This window comes from Oncorhynchus clarkii, chromosome 30 (genome assembly GCF_045791955.1).
Source record: "Oncorhynchus clarkii lewisi isolate Uvic-CL-2024 chromosome 30, UVic_Ocla_1.0, whole genome shotgun sequence".
NCBI classification, from domain to species: Eukaryota; Metazoa; Chordata; class Actinopteri; order Salmoniformes; family Salmonidae; genus Oncorhynchus; species Oncorhynchus clarkii.
This window is the reverse complement of record NC_092176.1, coordinates 47440175-47457991: the sequence shown is the minus strand read 5'-3', so window position 1 is coordinate 47457991 and position 17817 is coordinate 47440175. Positions and strand designations below refer to the sequence as shown.

The 17817-nt window shown below is 44.8% G+C and overlaps 1 protein-coding gene across 5 annotated transcripts in view; it reads right to left on the bottom strand.

Annotated features, from left to right (window-relative positions):
• LOC139389267 (KN motif and ankyrin repeat domains 1a) overlaps positions 1-17817 on the bottom strand; it is a 135895-nt gene that overhangs the window by 7466 nt on the left and 110612 nt on the right. For all 5 annotated transcript variants that reach the window (XR_011629392.1, XM_071135829.1, XM_071135827.1 and 2 more), the window contains 6 exons: positions 11157-11303; positions 9073-9172; positions 6342-6554; positions 4792-4879; positions 2996-3215; positions 2636-2778 (listed from right to left, as the gene is read on the bottom strand). Coding sequence is in view for 4 of the 5 variants with exons in the window: in XM_071135829.1 (XP_070991930.1) it covers positions 2636-2778; positions 2996-3215; positions 4792-4879; positions 6342-6554; positions 9073-9172; positions 11157-11303 (911 nt within the window). In the remaining variant the exon portion in view is untranslated. The remainder of the gene's footprint in view (positions 1-2635; positions 2779-2995; positions 3216-4791; positions 4880-6341; positions 6555-9072; positions 9173-11156; positions 11304-17817) is intronic.

Genomic DNA, 17817 nt, shown 5'->3' with positions numbered 1-17817 from the left:
CAAGAAGAGTAGGCCTAATGAACAGCAAAATCACAAGTTTATGTCAATCTACTATCCCCCATAGTACAACAGTTGACTTATTCTGTGTGAGAAATAAATATTCCAAACATAGTCTGGGACAGTTGTGGGATGGAATAGATCCGTAATTAATACAACCACTAGCATCAGAAAACCTTTTTTAGACAATGTGGCTGACGCAACAGATCAGAACGTTTAGCTTAAAATGTTGATAAACTATTAGGATATTTTTTCAAATTCAAATCAAATTGTATTAGTCACATGCGCCGAATACTTACGAGCCCCTAACCAACAATGCAGTTAAAAAAAAATATGAATAAGAAATAAATGTAATTAAAGAGCAGCAGTAAAATAACAATAGTGAGACTATATACAGGGGGGTACCGATACAGAGTCAATGTGCGGGGGCACCGGTTAGTTGAGGTAATATGTACATGTAGGTAAAGTAATTAAAGTGACTATGCATAGATAATAACAGAGAGTATCAGCAGCGTAAAATAGGGGGGAGGGGGGGGGGGTGCAAATAGTCTGGGTAGCCATTTGATTAGATGTTCAGGAGTCTTATTGGTTGGTGGTAGAAGCTGTTTAGAAGCCTCTTGGATCTAGACTTGGCGCTCCGGTAACGCTTGCCGTGTGGTAGCAGAGAGAACAGTCTATGACTTGGGTGGCTGGAGTCTTTGACAAATCTTAGGGCCTTCCTCTGACACCGCCTGGTATAGAGGTCCTGGATGGCAGGAAGCTTAGCCCCGGTGATGTACTGGGCTCTGTAGTGCCTTGCGGTCGGAGGCAGTGCAGTTTCCGTACCAGGCACTGATGCAACCAGTCAAGATGCTCTCGATGGTGCAGCTGTAGAACCTTTTGAGGATCTGAGGACAAATGCCAAATCTTTTCAGTGTCCTGAGGGGGAATAGGTTTTGTCGTGCCCTCTTCACGACTGTCTTGGTGTGTTTGGACCATGTTAGTTTGTTGTTGATGTGGAACTTGAAGCTCTCAACCGGCTCCACTACAGCCCCGTCGATGTGAATGGGGGCGTGCTCGGTCCTCCTTTTCCTGTTGAGGGAGAGGTTGTTTCCCTGGCACCACACGGTCAGGTCTCTGACCTCCTCCCTATAGGCTGTCTCATCGTTGTCGGTGATTGTTGTGTCATCGGCAAACTTAATGATGGTGTTGGAGTCGTGCCTGGCCATGCAGTCATGAGTGAACAAGGAGTACAGGAGGGGACTACGCACCCCTGAAGGGCCCCCCTGTTGAGGAGCAGCGTGGCGGATGTGTTGTTACCTACCCTCACCACCTGGGAGCGGCCCGTGTTTAGTCCCAGAGTACTTAGCTTAGTGATGAGCTTTGAGGGCACTATGTTGTTGAACGCTGAGCTGTAGTCAATGAATAGGTGTTCCTTTTGTACAGGTGGGAAAAGGCAGTGTGGAGTGCAGTAGAGATTGCATCATCTGTGGATCTGTTTGGGCGATATGCAAATTGGAGTGGGTCTAGGGTTCCGGCATGCCAAGTCTTGGACGAAAAGGCTTCTCAACAGTTTTTACCCCCAAGCCATAAGACTCAAGAACAGGTAATCAAATGGCAACCCGGACTATTTGCATTGTGTGCCTCCCCCCCAAATAAACTTTGATTTGATTAGAGTTTTTTGGCCAATTTAGTAACGATACAAACCTTGTCAAAACATATTGGCCTATGGGCTGGGCTACATGAGGTGTGTGACTGATTCGAAAAGTCGCAAAAAAAAAGGCTTTCTTATGCCCTCATTCACAAGTGATCATATCCCATTGAACTATTCTTGATTTAAAACTTGTCTTTACATATACTATATAATATATGTGTAAAATTTGTTTTGATGTGGAATAGACCATTATCATGCACCTGTATTGAAACAGGGGAAAAATACATGTCATCTATGCACTTAAATAGCGAATGGAGGATGCTTTTCCCGTGGTTCATTTTCCTTCCAGCCAGGTAGGCTATACTCCTGTTGTAAAGAGAAGTAGTGTGCTTTATATTAGGAAAGTTGAGAAATAAATATAGTAGGCCTAGCCAATAGAAAGCTGATGGGATCCTCCTCTTTTCAGTAGAGGCCATCACTCTGTTTTCTCAGGTAATTGTATAGCCTATAGAAATGTTGCGTAACATCAGCTCATGGGCTCTCATGAAGTGTTTGATTAGATTTTTGATTACATTTGCATTGATGTCAGAGTGATTAGAGGGACAATATAGTGCTGAATACCAGTCAGTTACCTAGTTTGGAAGGCTACTAATGACCAGCAGCATCGTCGGAGCTTGGAGAAGCTTCATAACTCGTGACCGTCGGTGTGGCGGTAATACAGTCACCTCAACAGCCCTAGTCATACATGACCTGAACCCCTAACATATGGTCCCTCCCACATACCTGGCTGCCCCTGACCCCATACCTGGCTGGCCCCTGACCCCATACCTGGCTGGCCCCTGACCCCATACCTGGCTGGCCCCATACCTGGCTGGCCCCTGACCCCATACCTGGCTGGCCCCTGACCCCATACCTGGCTGGCGCCCGACCCCATACCTGGCTGGCGCCCGACCCCATACCTGGCTGGCGCCCGACCCCATACCTGGCTGGCGCCCGACCCCATACCTGGCTGGCCTTAGCGTTGACGTCTCCCTTGCTGAAGAGGTACTCTACGATGGCCATGTCTTTAGGAGCCTCCACAGCCGCCAGCACAGACAGCATGATGGGAGTATAGCCAGCCTTATTCTGCTGGTTCACGTTACACACATCTGGAATAAACAACAACAACGTTACAGTCTGGAAGTAAACAACAACAGTCTGGATGTAAACAACAACATTAAAGTTGAAGTAAACAACATTTTGTTTAAATGTTTATTTATTTAACACTAACTAGTGTTGTAACACTAGACAGACAGGAGGACAGAGAGACTGTATGATGTAACACTAGACAGACAGGAGAACAGAGAGACTGTATGTTTCCCTCACTTGCGTTGAGCAGCGTCTTGACGATGTGGAAGTTGGAGTGTGACACGCTGTAGTGGAGCGCTGTGTTCCCGTTACCGTCCGCCATGTTGACAATGTGACGCAGCATGGCCGGCGAGATGTCACGGAACGCTGTCAAATAGTCCTCCACTATGCCGGGCACCACCGTCTTCTGACTGGACACCCAGAACCACTCGCTCTGAACTGTGTTCACACAGGCTCTCTAGAGGACGGCGACAGAGAGATCAGACACTGTGAACCACTAGAACAGTGCTGCTGTGATGTGAATAGGAGTTGCTTTACTGGGAGTCAAATCTCATAAATAAATGTTAGTGATGGTTCATTTCTTCATTGTTCTTGTGAGCTACGGCAAACATAAAATCAGGACAATCGTCAGAGCAGACGGCATCCTCTGCCAGAAATCTGCCGGGCCGACAGCCCAGTAGAGAAAAGAGGAGAAAACCTGAGTAAAATGGACTTGCAGCGGAGTTACTTCCTGACTCTACTGTGCTGAGAGAGACAAGAGTTGTTTGGACAGACAATAGAGAGTGGACAATACAAGGAGAAAGAGAGAGAGCTAACCAAGGAGGGCCTACAACAGCACCTAGATCTTCTGCACAGATTCTGTCAGACCTGGGGCCCTCTCATCTCAGTAAGACAAAAATAAAGGTCCAATTTCCAGGACCAGAAATACAAATTCCATCTAGACACCGTTGTCCTAGAGCACACAAAAAACTATACATACCTCGGCCTAAACATCAGCGCCACAGGTAACTTCCACAAGGCTGTGAACGATCTGAGAGACAATGCAAGAAGGGCCTTCTATGCCATCAAAAGGAACATAAATTCAACATACCAATTAGAATCGGGCTAAAAATACTTGAATCAGTTATAGAATCCATTGCCCTTTATGGTTGTGAGGTCTGGGGCCCGCTCACCAACCAATAATTCACAAAATATGATAAACACCAAATTGAGACTCTGCATGCAGAATTCTGCAAAAATATCCTTCTTATGAACAGAACCCCAGGACCAGCTTGCTTAAGGGACTCTTCTCCAGGACAGCAACACTATAAGACCCAACCAAATCATGAGAAAACTAAAAGATAATTAGTTGACACATTGGAAATAATTAACAAAAAAACTAAGCAAACTAGAATGCTATTTGGCTCTAAACAGAGAGTACACCGTGGCAGAATACCTGACCACTGTGACTGACCCAAAATTAAGGAAAGCTTTGACTATGTACAGACTCAGTGAGCATAGCCTTGCTATTGAGAAAGGCCGCCGTAGGCAGACATGGCTCTCAAGAGAAGACAGGCTATGTGCTCACTGCCCACAAAATGAGGTGGAAACTGAGCTGCACTTCCTAACCTCCTGCCAAATGTATGACCATATTAGAAACACATTTTCCTCAGACTTCAAAGACCCACAAAGAATTAAAAAACAAACCCAATTTGGATAAACTCCCATATCTACAGGGTGACCTGTTGCCACAGGAAGAGGTCAACCAGTGAAGAACAAACAGCATTGTACATGTATTTATTTTCCTTTCTTTTCCCTTTTGTACTTTAACTATTTGCAAATATGCCATTTGTAATGTCTTTAGTCTTTTGGAACTTTTGTGAGTGTAATATTTACTGTTAATTTTTATAGTTTATTTCACTTTTGTTTATTATCTAGTTCACTTGCTTTGGCAATGTTAACACATGTTTCCCATGCCAATAAAGCCCCTTGAATTGAGAAAGAGAGAGAAGAGGTAGAATTGTTCAGAAGCAGAGTTAATAACTGTTGCTCACCACATCTTTACTGGTTAAGGCCTTGCCATCATTCAGGTGGTTCTTCAACACGTTACAGGCAGCCAACATCTTCTCACTCAACTCAAACCTGGAGAGACAGAGAGACACGACTCTGAATTTAATTCAGACAAATGGACAATTTCTTTATTTTCCAAATCTAGGGGTGAAAGTAGATGTGGTTTCTTACGGGTATAGGACGTACTATGTTATTAATCACCCTAGTCACAGAATTACATATAGAACCTCTATTAAATGTAGTATGATCTCAGTGGGTCTAATCATAGAATTACATATAGAACCCCTATTAATGTAGTATGATCTCAGTGGGTCTAATCATAGAATTACATATAGAACCCCTATTAATGTAGTATGATCTCAGTGGGTCTAATCATAGAATTACATATAGAACCCCTATTAATGTAGTACGATCTCAGTGAGTCTAATCATAGAATTACGTTTAGGGACCGGTTGAAATGAATGCAACTGTTACCCGGAGGAAAATGGGAGAGGGTTTAGCTTTTTTTATTTAGTCCAGGGAGGGTCATGTAATTAGTAATTTATTAAATGTCAGAAGTTTGGAATTTACGTATTGAATTTGACTATGTGTAACTTTGGCGTACAACCCCTCTCTTTATTCTCCTCGCTGAGCCTGGGTGGGTACCTTTTCATTGGCTGTTCGATTAGCTATCCAGAACGTGGGCGTGTAGAGTATCTAGTGAATCAAATAGCGCTTGCAGTGATAATGTAGGGAGCTAGTGCGCAACAACAACAACAACAACAACAACAAAAACAGTGGTAGAAATGCCGCAATTGAAAACAGCAACTTGGAACTCTGAAATATCCGACTTCAGACTTCAAGAAAACTGGGAACTCTGGGAAAAAACTACCACCGACTGGGAACACAGTTTTGAACGGTCATCCAACTTGGAATTCAAAGTCGGAATCCTTCTACAGCTAAAGACCACTCGAGTTCCCAGTTTTTCTTAAAAGCACCAAAAAAACTCTGTTTGATCACAGCAACAAGCATGGCTTCTCACAATTAAGTAAGTAACACAGCTTGTGAAAATAGTTACCTTCACAATAATTTAAGGGTTTCTTTGCAGTCACTGTCTACTGAAAAGTTCAATGGAGGTTTGGAGACAAAAGAAGATGTTTCCTCAATGAGGATAAAAGCTAACGGATGAAATCGAGTGTTGGAGGAGTTGCTACCGAATGGGGAAGACAACATGTGGATGGCTGGACTATCGGTTTGCCTACGAGTTGTTCTCCTACTTTTTAAATTTTTAATTTCCTTTATGTGACCCAATTCAGGAAACTAGGCGTATGTCGCAAGTCACAACTTCACAGGAGAGCTGTTTGAACATAAAATATTTTTATCATTTGCAAATGTTCATGGAGCTGACATGGGATAATGGAGTAATTTATTTTCCTTGGCATTTCATTTTAAATGATTGTGATATGTTTTGTTTTACCGGTACGGCGTACCCCCACTATTAATTTCCCGGGAAGCCGTACCGGCTTACTTTCTCCCCTGAATTCACTCAACCCACCTCTCTCTCATCTCTAGCTTGTCTCCTCCTCCCTCCTCTTCACTCCCTCCCGCTTCCACTGCTCCCTCATTCTGGAATTCCTCTGTGTTCCTCTCTTCAGCTTCCTCTCCTCCTCCGAACACCTTCTCCTCCTCTTCCTCCTCCACTTCCTCCTCCTCTTCTGTATCAGAGGAGCTGCTGTCCTCTGATTCATCACTCGACGTTGTCTCGTACCTGCATCAGAACGCCAACAGGGGAAGACAAAGTCAACACTATCTCACAGAACTACTGCATGTCAGTCAGGTTTCAGAAAGAAAACACAACCAGCCAGGAGCATAATACTACATCATACTTCTTCCTGCATTTGGGCTGTTGATTGATTTGGGCTGCCTGTAGATACTGTTGATTGATTTGGGCTGCCTGTAGATACTGTTGATTGATTTGGGCTGCCTGTAGATACTGTTGATTGATTTGGGCTGCCTGTAGATACTGCTGATTGATTTGGGCTGCCTGTGGATGCCGTTGATTGATTTGGGCTGCCTGTGGATGCCGTTGATTGATTTGGGCTGCCTGTAGATACTGTTGATTGATTTGGGCTGCCTGTAGATACTGTTGATTGATTTGGGCTGCCTGTAGATACTGTTGATTGATTTGGGCTGCCTGTAGATACTGTTGATTGATTTGGGCTGCCTGTAGATACTGTTGATTGATTTGGGCTGCCTGTGGATGCCGTTGATTGATTTGGGCTGCCTGTAGATACTGTTGATTGATTTGGGCTGCCTGTAGATACTGTTGATTGATTTGGGCTGCCTGTGGATGCCGTTGATTGATTTGGGCTGCCTGTGGATGCCGTTGATTGATTTGGGCTGCCTGAAAATACTGTTGGTTGATTTGGGCTGCCTGTAGATACTGTTGATTGATTTGGGCTGCCTGTGGATACTGTTGATTGACTGATTGAGTTGGGCTGCCTGTAGATACTGTTGATTGATTTGGGCTGCCTGTAGATACTGTTGATTGACTGATTGAGTTGGGCTGCCTGTAGATACTGTTGATTGATTTGGGCTGCCTGTGGATACTGTTGATTGACTGATTGAGTTGGGCTGCCTGTAGATACTGTTGATTGATTTGGGCTGCCTGTAGATACTGTTGATTGACTGATTGAGTTGGGCTGCCTGTAGATACTGTTGATTGATTTGGGCTGCCTGTGGATGCCGTTGATTGATTTGGGCTGCCTGTAGATACTGTTGATTGATTTGGGCTGCCTGTAGATACTGTTGATTGATTTGGGCTGCCTGTAGATACTGTTGATTGACTGATTGAGTTGGGCTGCCTGTAGATACCGTTGATTGATTTGGGCTGCCTGTGGATGCCGTTGATTGATTTGGGCTGCCTGTAGATACCGTTGACTGATTTGGGCTGTCTGTAGATACCGTTGATTGATTTAGGCTGCCTGTTGATACTGTTGATTGACTGATTGATTTGGGCTGCCTGTTGATACTGTTGATTGACTGATTGATTTGGGCTGCCTGTAGATACTGTTGATTGACTGACTGATTTGGGCTGCCCGTAGATACTGTTGATTGACTGACTGATTTGGGCTGCCCGTAGATACTGTTGATTGACTGACTGATTTGGGCTGCCTGTTGATACTGTTGATTGACTGACTGATTTGGGCTGCCTGTAGATACTGTTGATTGACTGACTGATTTGGGCTGCCTGTAGATACTGTTGATTGACTGACTGATTTGGGCTGCCTGTTGATACTGTTGATTGACTGACTGATTTGGGCTGCCTGTAGATACTGTTGATTGACTGACTGATTTGGGCTGCCTGTTGATACTGTTGATTGACTGATTGATTTGGGCTGCCTGTAGATACTGTTGATTGACTGATTGATTTGGGCTGCCTGTTGACACTGTTGATTGACTGATTGATTTGGGCTGCCCGTAGATACTGTTGATTGACTGATTGATTTGGGCTGCCTGTAGATACTGTTGATTGACTGATTGATTTGGGCTGCCCGTAGATACTGTTGATTGACTGATTGATTTGAAAACACATACAGTATATACACACTCGGTAGATTTGTTGAAATGTGACTAATAATAGTAATAATACTACTACCACTAATAATAATAATGTGAACAATAATATAAGCTGGGATTGCAAAAGTTGCCCATTTATTTCCATGGTCTCGGATTATTATTTTTGTTTTAATGTCTACTGATACAAACGCACTACAGAGATACACATTCAAAATGGCTACTGATACGAACGCACTACAGAGATACACATTCAAAATGGCTACTGATACAAACGCACTACAGAGATACACATTCAAAATGGCTACTGATACGAACGCACTACAGAGATACACATTCAAAATGGCTACTGATACAAACGCACTACAGAGATACACATTCAAAATGGCTACTGATACGAACGCACTACAGAGATACACATTCAAAATGGCTACTGATACGAACGCACTACAGAGATACACATTCAAAATGGCTACTGATACGAACGCACTACAGAGATACACATTCAAAATGGTTCTACTATTAGCTGTTTGCATTGAAAAGTTCAAATCACAGTCTCCAGACCAGTGGTATTCAAACTTTCTCAGCAGGGCCCCCATTTTATTCTACAGAATTTCTGGCAACCCCACTACAATTACCTGAGTCATAACCCCGACTGTGAATACCACTACTCTAGGACCTGTTGTAATAACTACATCCTGCAGACTGACCCTCCATTGACTCCTACAAACTGTAGGTTCTTCTTGGTTCCCAAAGAAACCTGGCGGCCATCTTTCTTCTTCATGATGGACTTCAGGGCGCTCTTACGACCTGGGAGGGATGAATGAAAGGGAGGAGACAACACTTATTAATTAACATATAAATCTGGAGGACATGAATGTACGGTATGTCACCTATTTTGTTCATGACCCCTGATCCATCGAACAAAACGACCCATGTCAGGACGAATCAAATGCTATTAGTCACATGTGCCGAATACAACAGGTGTAGTAGGCCTCCAGCTAGCCCCTGTGTCTGTGTAGCAGGGTAACAAGTCATCCAGCTAGCCCCTGTGTCTATGTAGCAAGGTAACAAGTCCTACAGCTAGCCCCTGTGTCTGTGTAGCAGGGTAACAAGTCCTCCAGCTAGCCCCTGTGTCTATGTAGCAAGGTAACAAGTCCTACAGCTAGCCCCTGTGTCTGTGTAGCAGGGTAACAAGGCCTCTAGCTAACCCTGTGTCTGTGTAGCAGGGTAACAAGTCCTACAGCTAGCCCCTGTGTCTGTGTAGCAGGGTAACAAGGCCTCTAGCTAGCCCCTGTGTCTGTGTAGCACGGCAACAAGTCCTACAGCTAGCCCCTGTGTCTGTGTAGCAGGGTAACAAGGCCTCTAGCTAGCCCCTGTGTCTGTGTAGCAGGGTAACAAGTCCTACAGCTAGCCCCTGTGTCTGTGTAGCAGGGTAACAAGGCCTCTAGCTAGCCCCTGTGTCTGTGTAGCAGGGTAACAAGGCCTCTAGCTAGCCCCTGTGTCTGTGTAGCAGGGTAACAAGGCCTCTAGCTAGCCCCTGTGTCTGTGTAGCAGGGTAACAAGGCCTCTAGCTAGCCCCTGTGTCTGTGTAGCAGGGTAACAAGTCCTACAGCTAGCCCCTGTGTCTGTGTAGCAGGGTAACAAGTCCTACAGCTAGCCCCTGTGTCTGTGTAGCACGGTAACAAGGCCTACAGCTAGCCCCTGTGTCTGTGTAGCAGGGTAACAAGGCCTCTAGCTAGCCCCTGTGTCTGTGTAGCAGGGTAACAAGGCCTCTAGCTAGCCCCTGTGTCTGTGTAGCAGGGTAACAAGTCCTACAGCTAGCTCCTGTGTCTGTGTAGCAGGGTAACAAGTCCTACAGCTAGCCCCTGTGTCTGTGTAGCAGGGTAACAAGGCCTCTAGCTAGCCCCTGTGTCTGTGTAGCAGGGTAACAAGTCCTACAGCTAGCTCCTGTGTCTGTGTAGCAGGGTAACAAGTCCTACAACTCCAGCTATCTCAAACATTATAAATGGGCTGTGGGGGTTTTCCAACAGTAGTAGGGAACAGTATAGTTCTGTGCCTGAGAAGCGTTGCCAGATTGAGAGGCCAGTCCAGCCGTAGCACGGTATCGTGCAGGAGTAATGTATTGTGTGTGTGTGTGTGTGTGTGTGTGTGTGTGTTAGAGTGTGTTGCCAGATTGGAGTAGGAAGTAGTTCCATTGGTTGTCATATTGGTAGTAGTTCTGTGTGTTGACAGATTAGTCGTAGTTCTGTGTGTTGCCAGCTTGGTAGTAGTTCTGTGTGTTGTCAGCTTGGTAGTAGATCTGTGTGTTGTCAGATTGGAAGTAGTTATGTGTGTTGCCAGATTGGAAGTAGTTATGTGTGTTGCCAGATTGGAAGTAGTTCCATTGGTTGTCATATTGGTAGTATTTCTGTGTGTTGCCAGATTGGTAGTAGTTCTGTGTGTTGCCAGATTGGTAGTAGTTCTGTGTGTTGTCAGATTGGTAGTAGTTCTGTGTGTTGTCAGATTGGTAGTAGTTATGTGTGTTGCCAGATTGGTAGTAGTTATGTGTGTTGCCAGATTGGAAGTAGTTATGTGTGTTGCCAGATTGGAAGTAGTTCCATTGGTTGTCATATTGGTAGTAGTTCTGTGTGTTGCCAGATTGGTAGTAGTTATGTGTGTTGCCAGATTGGTAGTAGTTCTGTGTGTTGCCAGATTGGTAGTAGTTCTGTGTGTTGCCAGATTGGTAGTAGTTCTGTGTGTTACCAGATTAGTAGTAGTTCTGTGTGTTGCCAGATTAGTAGTAGTTCCGTACCGTTCAAGGCGCTGGACATCTGCTGGTCCATGCGGTGCTTCAGCGTGGCCGGGCTGGGCGGGGACCTGGGGTCATGTGACACTACCTCCGTCTGGCTAACCTCTGAACTCTGCATGACTTCACTGGACACCTGCAGCTGAACCCGATCTGGACCAATCACAGAAGAGGGGAGGAGTCAGATGCAGAAGTGGACACAGGAAGAGGACAGATATAGACAGAAGGGGACAGATATAGACAGAAGGGGACACAGGAAGAGGACAGATATAGACAGAAGGGGACACAGGAAGAGGACAGATATAGACAGAAGGGGACACAAGACGAGGACAGATATAGACAGAGGGGGACACAGGAAGAGGACAGATATAGACAGAAGGGGACACAAGACGAGGACAGATATAGACAGAGGGGGACACAGGAAGAGGACAGATATAGACAGAGGGGGACACACGAAAAGTACAATAGCTGAGGACGACACTCAAATACTAAAGCAGGAGTCTGTTTTTAAAAGTGTTCAGAGGAGGCAGTTAAAGAGTACAACAGGAGTCTGTCTTCAAGGAGTAGAACACCTGACTAGTTCTCTGATCTGCGTCCAGAGACCGTCTGTCTGGTTCCATGAGGCTACTGAACTGGAAGCAGTTAGAGACTTGGCTTCAGCATCATCTGATCAACTACCACTGGAATGTCCTGCTTCTTGAATTCGCCAACACTATTTGAATACTCAGCGGAGTCCATATAAGCAGCGAGGTGAACAAGCATTAGGGAGAAGTGGGCTGATTATGTGCAACAGCAGACATGTATGTACACTTCTACCACACACCCAAGTGGTACCAAGTAGCTGCTAGAAATGAGTGCCCAGCACATGGCTACCAGGCTACCATTCCAGCGTTACATAACAGAGAAGGGTTATGAATCAGTTGTAGCTTAAGACAGAAACAACAAGAGTCCTATGCTGGTTCTGCCTGTTCATCTAGGGCTCTGAACCCCTAAAGATACTGACTGCTGAAAGGTGCTTAACACCTCGGCAGTTCACTTTATGTTTGTTCATATATCACAGATACCTCACTGATCCAATAGTGTCAAAATACCCCAGAACACAAGGTGGCAGTAGCTTGTTTAGCTTGTACAAAAGTATGTGGACACCCCTTCAAATTAGTGGATTATAATTTCAGCCACACCTGTTGAGGACAGGCCTATAAAATCTAGCACACCGCCATGCAATCTCCATAGACAAACATTGGCAGTAGAATGGCCTTACTGAATAGCTCAGTGACTTTCAACATGGCACCATCACAGGATGCCACCTTTCCAACAAGTCAGTTTGTCAAATTTCTGCCCTGCTAGAGCTGCCCCGGTCAACTGTAAGTGTTGTCATTGTGAAGTGGAAACGTCTAGGAGCAACAACAGCTCAGTCACGAAGTGGTAGGCCACACAAGCTCACAGAACAGGACCGCCGAGTGCTGAAGCGTGTTCCAAACTGCCTCCAGAAACAACGTCAGCACAAGAACGGTTTGTCAGGACCTTCATGAATGGGTTTCCATGGCCTTGCAGCTGCACACAAACCGAAGATCACCATGCGCAATGCCAAGCGTCAGCTGGAGTGGTGTAAAGCTCGGTGCCATTGGACTCTGGAGTAGTGGAAACGCATTCTCTGTAGTGATGAATTACTCTTTACCATCTGGCAGTCCGACATACGAATCTGGGTTTGGCGGATTCCAGGAGAATGCTACCTGCCCGAAGGCATTGAGCCAACTGTAATGTTTGGCGGAGGAGGAATAATGGTCTGGGGCTGTTTTTCATGGTTCAGGCCCCTTAGTTCCAGTGAAGGGAAATCTTAACGCTACAGCATACAATGACATTCTAGACGATTCTGTGCTTCCATCTTTGTGGCAACAGTTTGGGAAAGGCTCTTTCCTGTTTCAAATCGAGGTCAGTGTGGTAGAACTTGACAGGCCTGACCCTACCTTTAGATGAATTGGAATGCAGACTGCGAGCCAGGCCTAACCGCCCAACATCAGTGTCCGACCTCACTAATGCTCTTGTGGATGAATAGAAGCAAGTCCTCGAAACAATGTTCCAACATCTAGTGGAACGCCTTCCCAGAAGAGTGGAGGTTATTATTGCAGCAAAGGGGGGACCAACTCCACACAGATCTTCAGTTTCTTGGCAATATCTCGCATGGAAAAGCCTAAATATCTCAGAACAAGAACAGACTGACGAGTTTCAGAAGAAAGTTCTTGGTTAATGGCCATTTTGAGCCTGTAATCGAACCCTAAACGATATCGTAACCGCAATTGATAAAAGACAGTACTGTGCAGCCGTCTTCATCGACCTGGCCAAGGCCTTCGACTCTGCCAATCACCGCATTCTTATCAGCAGACTTAATAGCCTTGGCTTCTCAAATGACTGCCTCGCCTGGTTCACCAACTACTTCTCAGATAGAGTTCAGTGTTTATTTTTTTATTTTATTTCACCTTTATTTAACCAGGTAGGCCAGTTGAGAACAAGTTCTCATTTACAACTACGACCTGGCCAAAATAAAGCAAAGTAGTGTGACACAGACAACAACACAGAGTTACACATGGAGTAAACAATAAACAAGCCAATAACACAAACAAAATCAATGACGCAGTAGAAAAAAAGAAAGTCAATATACAGTGTGTGCAAAAGGCATGAGGAGGTAGGCAATAAATAGGCCGTAGGAGCGAATAGTTACAATTTAACAGATTAACACTGGAGTGATAAATGAGCAGATGATGACGTGCAAGTAGAGATACTGGTGTGCAAAAAAGCAGAAAAGTCAATAAAATATAAACAGTATGGGGATGAGGTAGGTAGATTGGGTGGGCTATTTACAGATGGACTATGTACAGCTGCAGCGATCGGTTAGCTGCTCAGATAGCAGATGTTTAAAGTTGGTGAGGGAAATAAAAGTCTCCAGCTTCAGCGATTTTTGCAATTCATTCCAGTCACTGGCAGCAGAGAACTGGAAGGAAAGGCGGCCAAATGAGATGTTGGCTTTGGGGATAATCAGTGAGATATACCTGCTGGAACGTGTGCTACGGGTGGGTGTTGTTATCGTGACCAGTGAACTGAGATAAGGCGGAGCTTTACCTAGCATAGACTTGTAGATGACCTGGAGCCAGTGGGTCTGGTGACGAATATGTAGCGAGGGCCAGCCGACTAGAGCATACAGGTCGTAGTGGTGGGTGGTATAAGGTGATTTGGTAACAAAATGGATGGCACTGTGATAGACTGCATCCAGTTTGCTGAGTAGAGTGTTGGAAGCTATTTTGTAGATGACATCGCCGAAGTCGAGGATCGGTAGGATAGTCAGTTTTACTAGGGTAAGTTTGGCGGCGTGAGTGAAGGAGGATTGTTGCGAAATAGAAAGCCGATTCTAGATTACATTTTTGATTTAAAATGAGTCTGGAAAGAGAGTTACAGTCTAGCCAGACACCTAGGTATTAATAGTTGTCCACATATTCTAGGTCGGGAACCGTCCAGGGTGGTGATGCTAGTCGGGCGGAAGGGTGCGGGCAGCAATCGTTGAAGCTCGTTTGGAGGTTAGTTAGCACAGTGTCCAAAGAAGGGACAGATATATACAGAATGGTGTCGTCTGCGTAGAGGTGGATCAGAGAATCACCAGCAGCAAGAGCGACATCATTGATATATACAGAGAAAAGAGTCGGCCCGAGAATTGAACCCTGTGGCACCCCCACAGAGACTGCCAGAGGTCCGGACAACAGGCCCTCCGATTTGACACACTTAAAAACACCTGTGATTACTGTATGCCTCGCTGTATGTCTCTCTCAGATGTCAATATGCCTTGTATACTGTTGTTCAGGTTAGTTATCATTGTTTTAGTTTACAATGGAGCCCCTAGTTCCACTCACATGCTGTGACCTCTCCCATTATAACCAGCTTATCCAGAGATACAACCTGAGCAGCTTACCGATCACTGTACCTGTACACAGCCCATCTGTAAATAGCCCACCCATCTACCTCATCAACATACTGTTTTTATTTACTTTGCTGCTCTTTTGCTCCAGTACCCCAGTATCTCTACTTGCACATCATCATCTGCACATCTATCACTCCAGTATTAATGCTAAATTGTAATTATTTTCACCTCTAGGGTCTATCTATTTATTACTCTTCTACATTTGCACACACTGTACATAGATTTTTCTATTTAATTTTGTGTTATTAACTGTACGTTTGTTTATGTGTAACTCTGTGTTGTTGTTTGTGTCACACTGCTTTGCTTTATCTTGGCCAGGTCGCAGTTCTCAACTAGCATCTGGTTAAATAAAGGTTAAATAAAAAATAAATAAAAATTTAGATATTCCATTAAAAAAAATCAGTCATTTCCATCTACAATAGTCATTTCCAATATTAAAAATGTCTACCCTGCATTTCTGATCAATTTTATGTTTTCTTTCAAAAACAATTACATTTCTACGTGACCTCAAACTTTTGAACGGTAGTGTAGGTCTCTTTTTCAAATGCGCCTCTTTTTTATAATACAACATAAATATACAAAAACACAGTCATGGTAAGCACAATTAAAACATCCCAAATCACCCAGAAAGGGCCCCCCCGAGCGGCGCAGTGGTCTAAGGCACTGAGTCCAGGCTCTGTCACAGCCGGCCGCGACCGGGAGACCCATGGGGCGGTGAACAATTGGCCCAGCATTGTCCGGGTTAGGGGAGGGTTTGGCCGGCAGGGATGCGACTCTTGTGGCGGGCCGGGCGCAGTGCACGCTGACACGGTCGCCAGGTGTACGGTGTTTCCTCCGACACATTGGTGAGGCTGGCTTCCGAAGGGTTAAGTGGGCATTGTGTTAAGAAGCAGTGCGGCTTGGCTGGGTTGTGTTTCAGAGGACGCACGGCTCTCAACCTTCGCCTCTCCCGAGTCCGTACGGGAGTTGCAGCGATGAGACAAGATTGGATACAAATTGGATACCACAAAATTGGGGAGAAAAGGGGGTAAAAAACAAAATAACAAACACTAAACTAAAAAATAAACAAAGTCCCCGATCAATACTCTAAACTGGCCGAACGGCAACCAGAACATCAGTTACATAGTCCCCGATCAATACTCTAAACTGCCCGAACGGCACCAGAACATCAGTTACATAGTCCCCGATCAATACTCTAAACTGCCCGAACGGCACCAGAACATCAGTTACATAGTCCCCGATCAATACTCTAAACTGCCCGAACGGCACCAGAACATCAGTTACATAGTCTATGATCAATACTCTAAACCGCCCGAACGGCACCAGAACATCAAGATGAAATGTATTGTGAATTTTGTTCGAGCAATACGGGGCATTAAAACTAAAAGCAGATTTATCTAGAGGAGGAGACCCTAGGAACATCAAGAGTTAACCAATCCTCTGAACGGGTTAGGCAACTCATGTGTCCATTCTTCAACAGCAAAGTTAGATAAGGTAGAAGTTTATGAAGTAGGGTCTTGTGAACAAAAAGGGAGTAATGTCGAGATCTCTGTGTCTTTAGTGAAGTCCTGCCAACCTTTTGATACAGGATGCAGTGATTAGTATCACACATGTCACCTGTAACAAAATGAAGGGCACTATGGGAGATGGCATCCAATGGTTTAACATTTTTTGGTTAGTACATGATTCCATGTGTTATTTCATAGTTTACAACTTGATTGGAGTCCACCTGTGGCCAATTCAATTATTTGGGCATGATTTAGAAAGAAACACACCTGTCTATATAAGGTCCCATGGTTGACAGTGCATGTCAGAGCAGAAACTATACCATGAAGTGTCTGTCGATCTCCGAGATAGAATTGCGATGACGCATATATCTGGGGAAGGGTATAAAACAATTCTTACAGTGTTGAAAGTTTCCAAGAGCACAGTGGTGTTCATTGGGAAATGTAAAAAATACCAGACGCCTAAAACTGTCTGTCCAACCAAACTGAGCAACTGGGAAAGAATGACGGTTAGGGAGGTGACCAAGAAGCCCATGACCACTCTGACAGAACTACATCTTGGCTGAAATGGGAGAACCTGGCAGAATGACAACAATCTCTACAGCACTTCACCATTCTGGACTTAATGGGAGAGTGGCCAGACAGACGCCACTCCTGAGAAAAAGGCACCTGACAGCACGCCTGGAGCTTGCAAAAAGGCACGTGAAATTCTCTGGGCAGATGAAACAAGAATGTACATCTTTGTCCCTGAATGCAAAGTGCTGTGTCTAGAGAAAACCAGGCACAGCTCATCACTATCCCTACCGTGAAACATGGTGGTGGCAGCATCATGCTATGGGGATGCTTTTCAGTGGCAGGGACTGGGAGACTGGCAAGGATAGAGGGAACAATGAATGGAGTCAAATACAGGCAGATCCTTGATGGGCACCTGCTTCAGAGTGCAAATGACAATAGACTGGGGTGACGATGAACATTCCAACAGGACAATGACGCCAAGTATACAGTCAAAGTGGCCCAGCTAAAGCCCAGACTTGAATCCCATTGGAAATCTATGGAAAAGATTTGAAGATTGTTGTCGCTCCCCGTCTAATTTAAAAGAGCTTGAGAAAATCTGCAAGGAAGAAAGGGAGAAAATCCCCAAATCCAGGTGTTCAAAGTTGATATAGACAAAGTTGTAATTGCCACCAAATGTGTT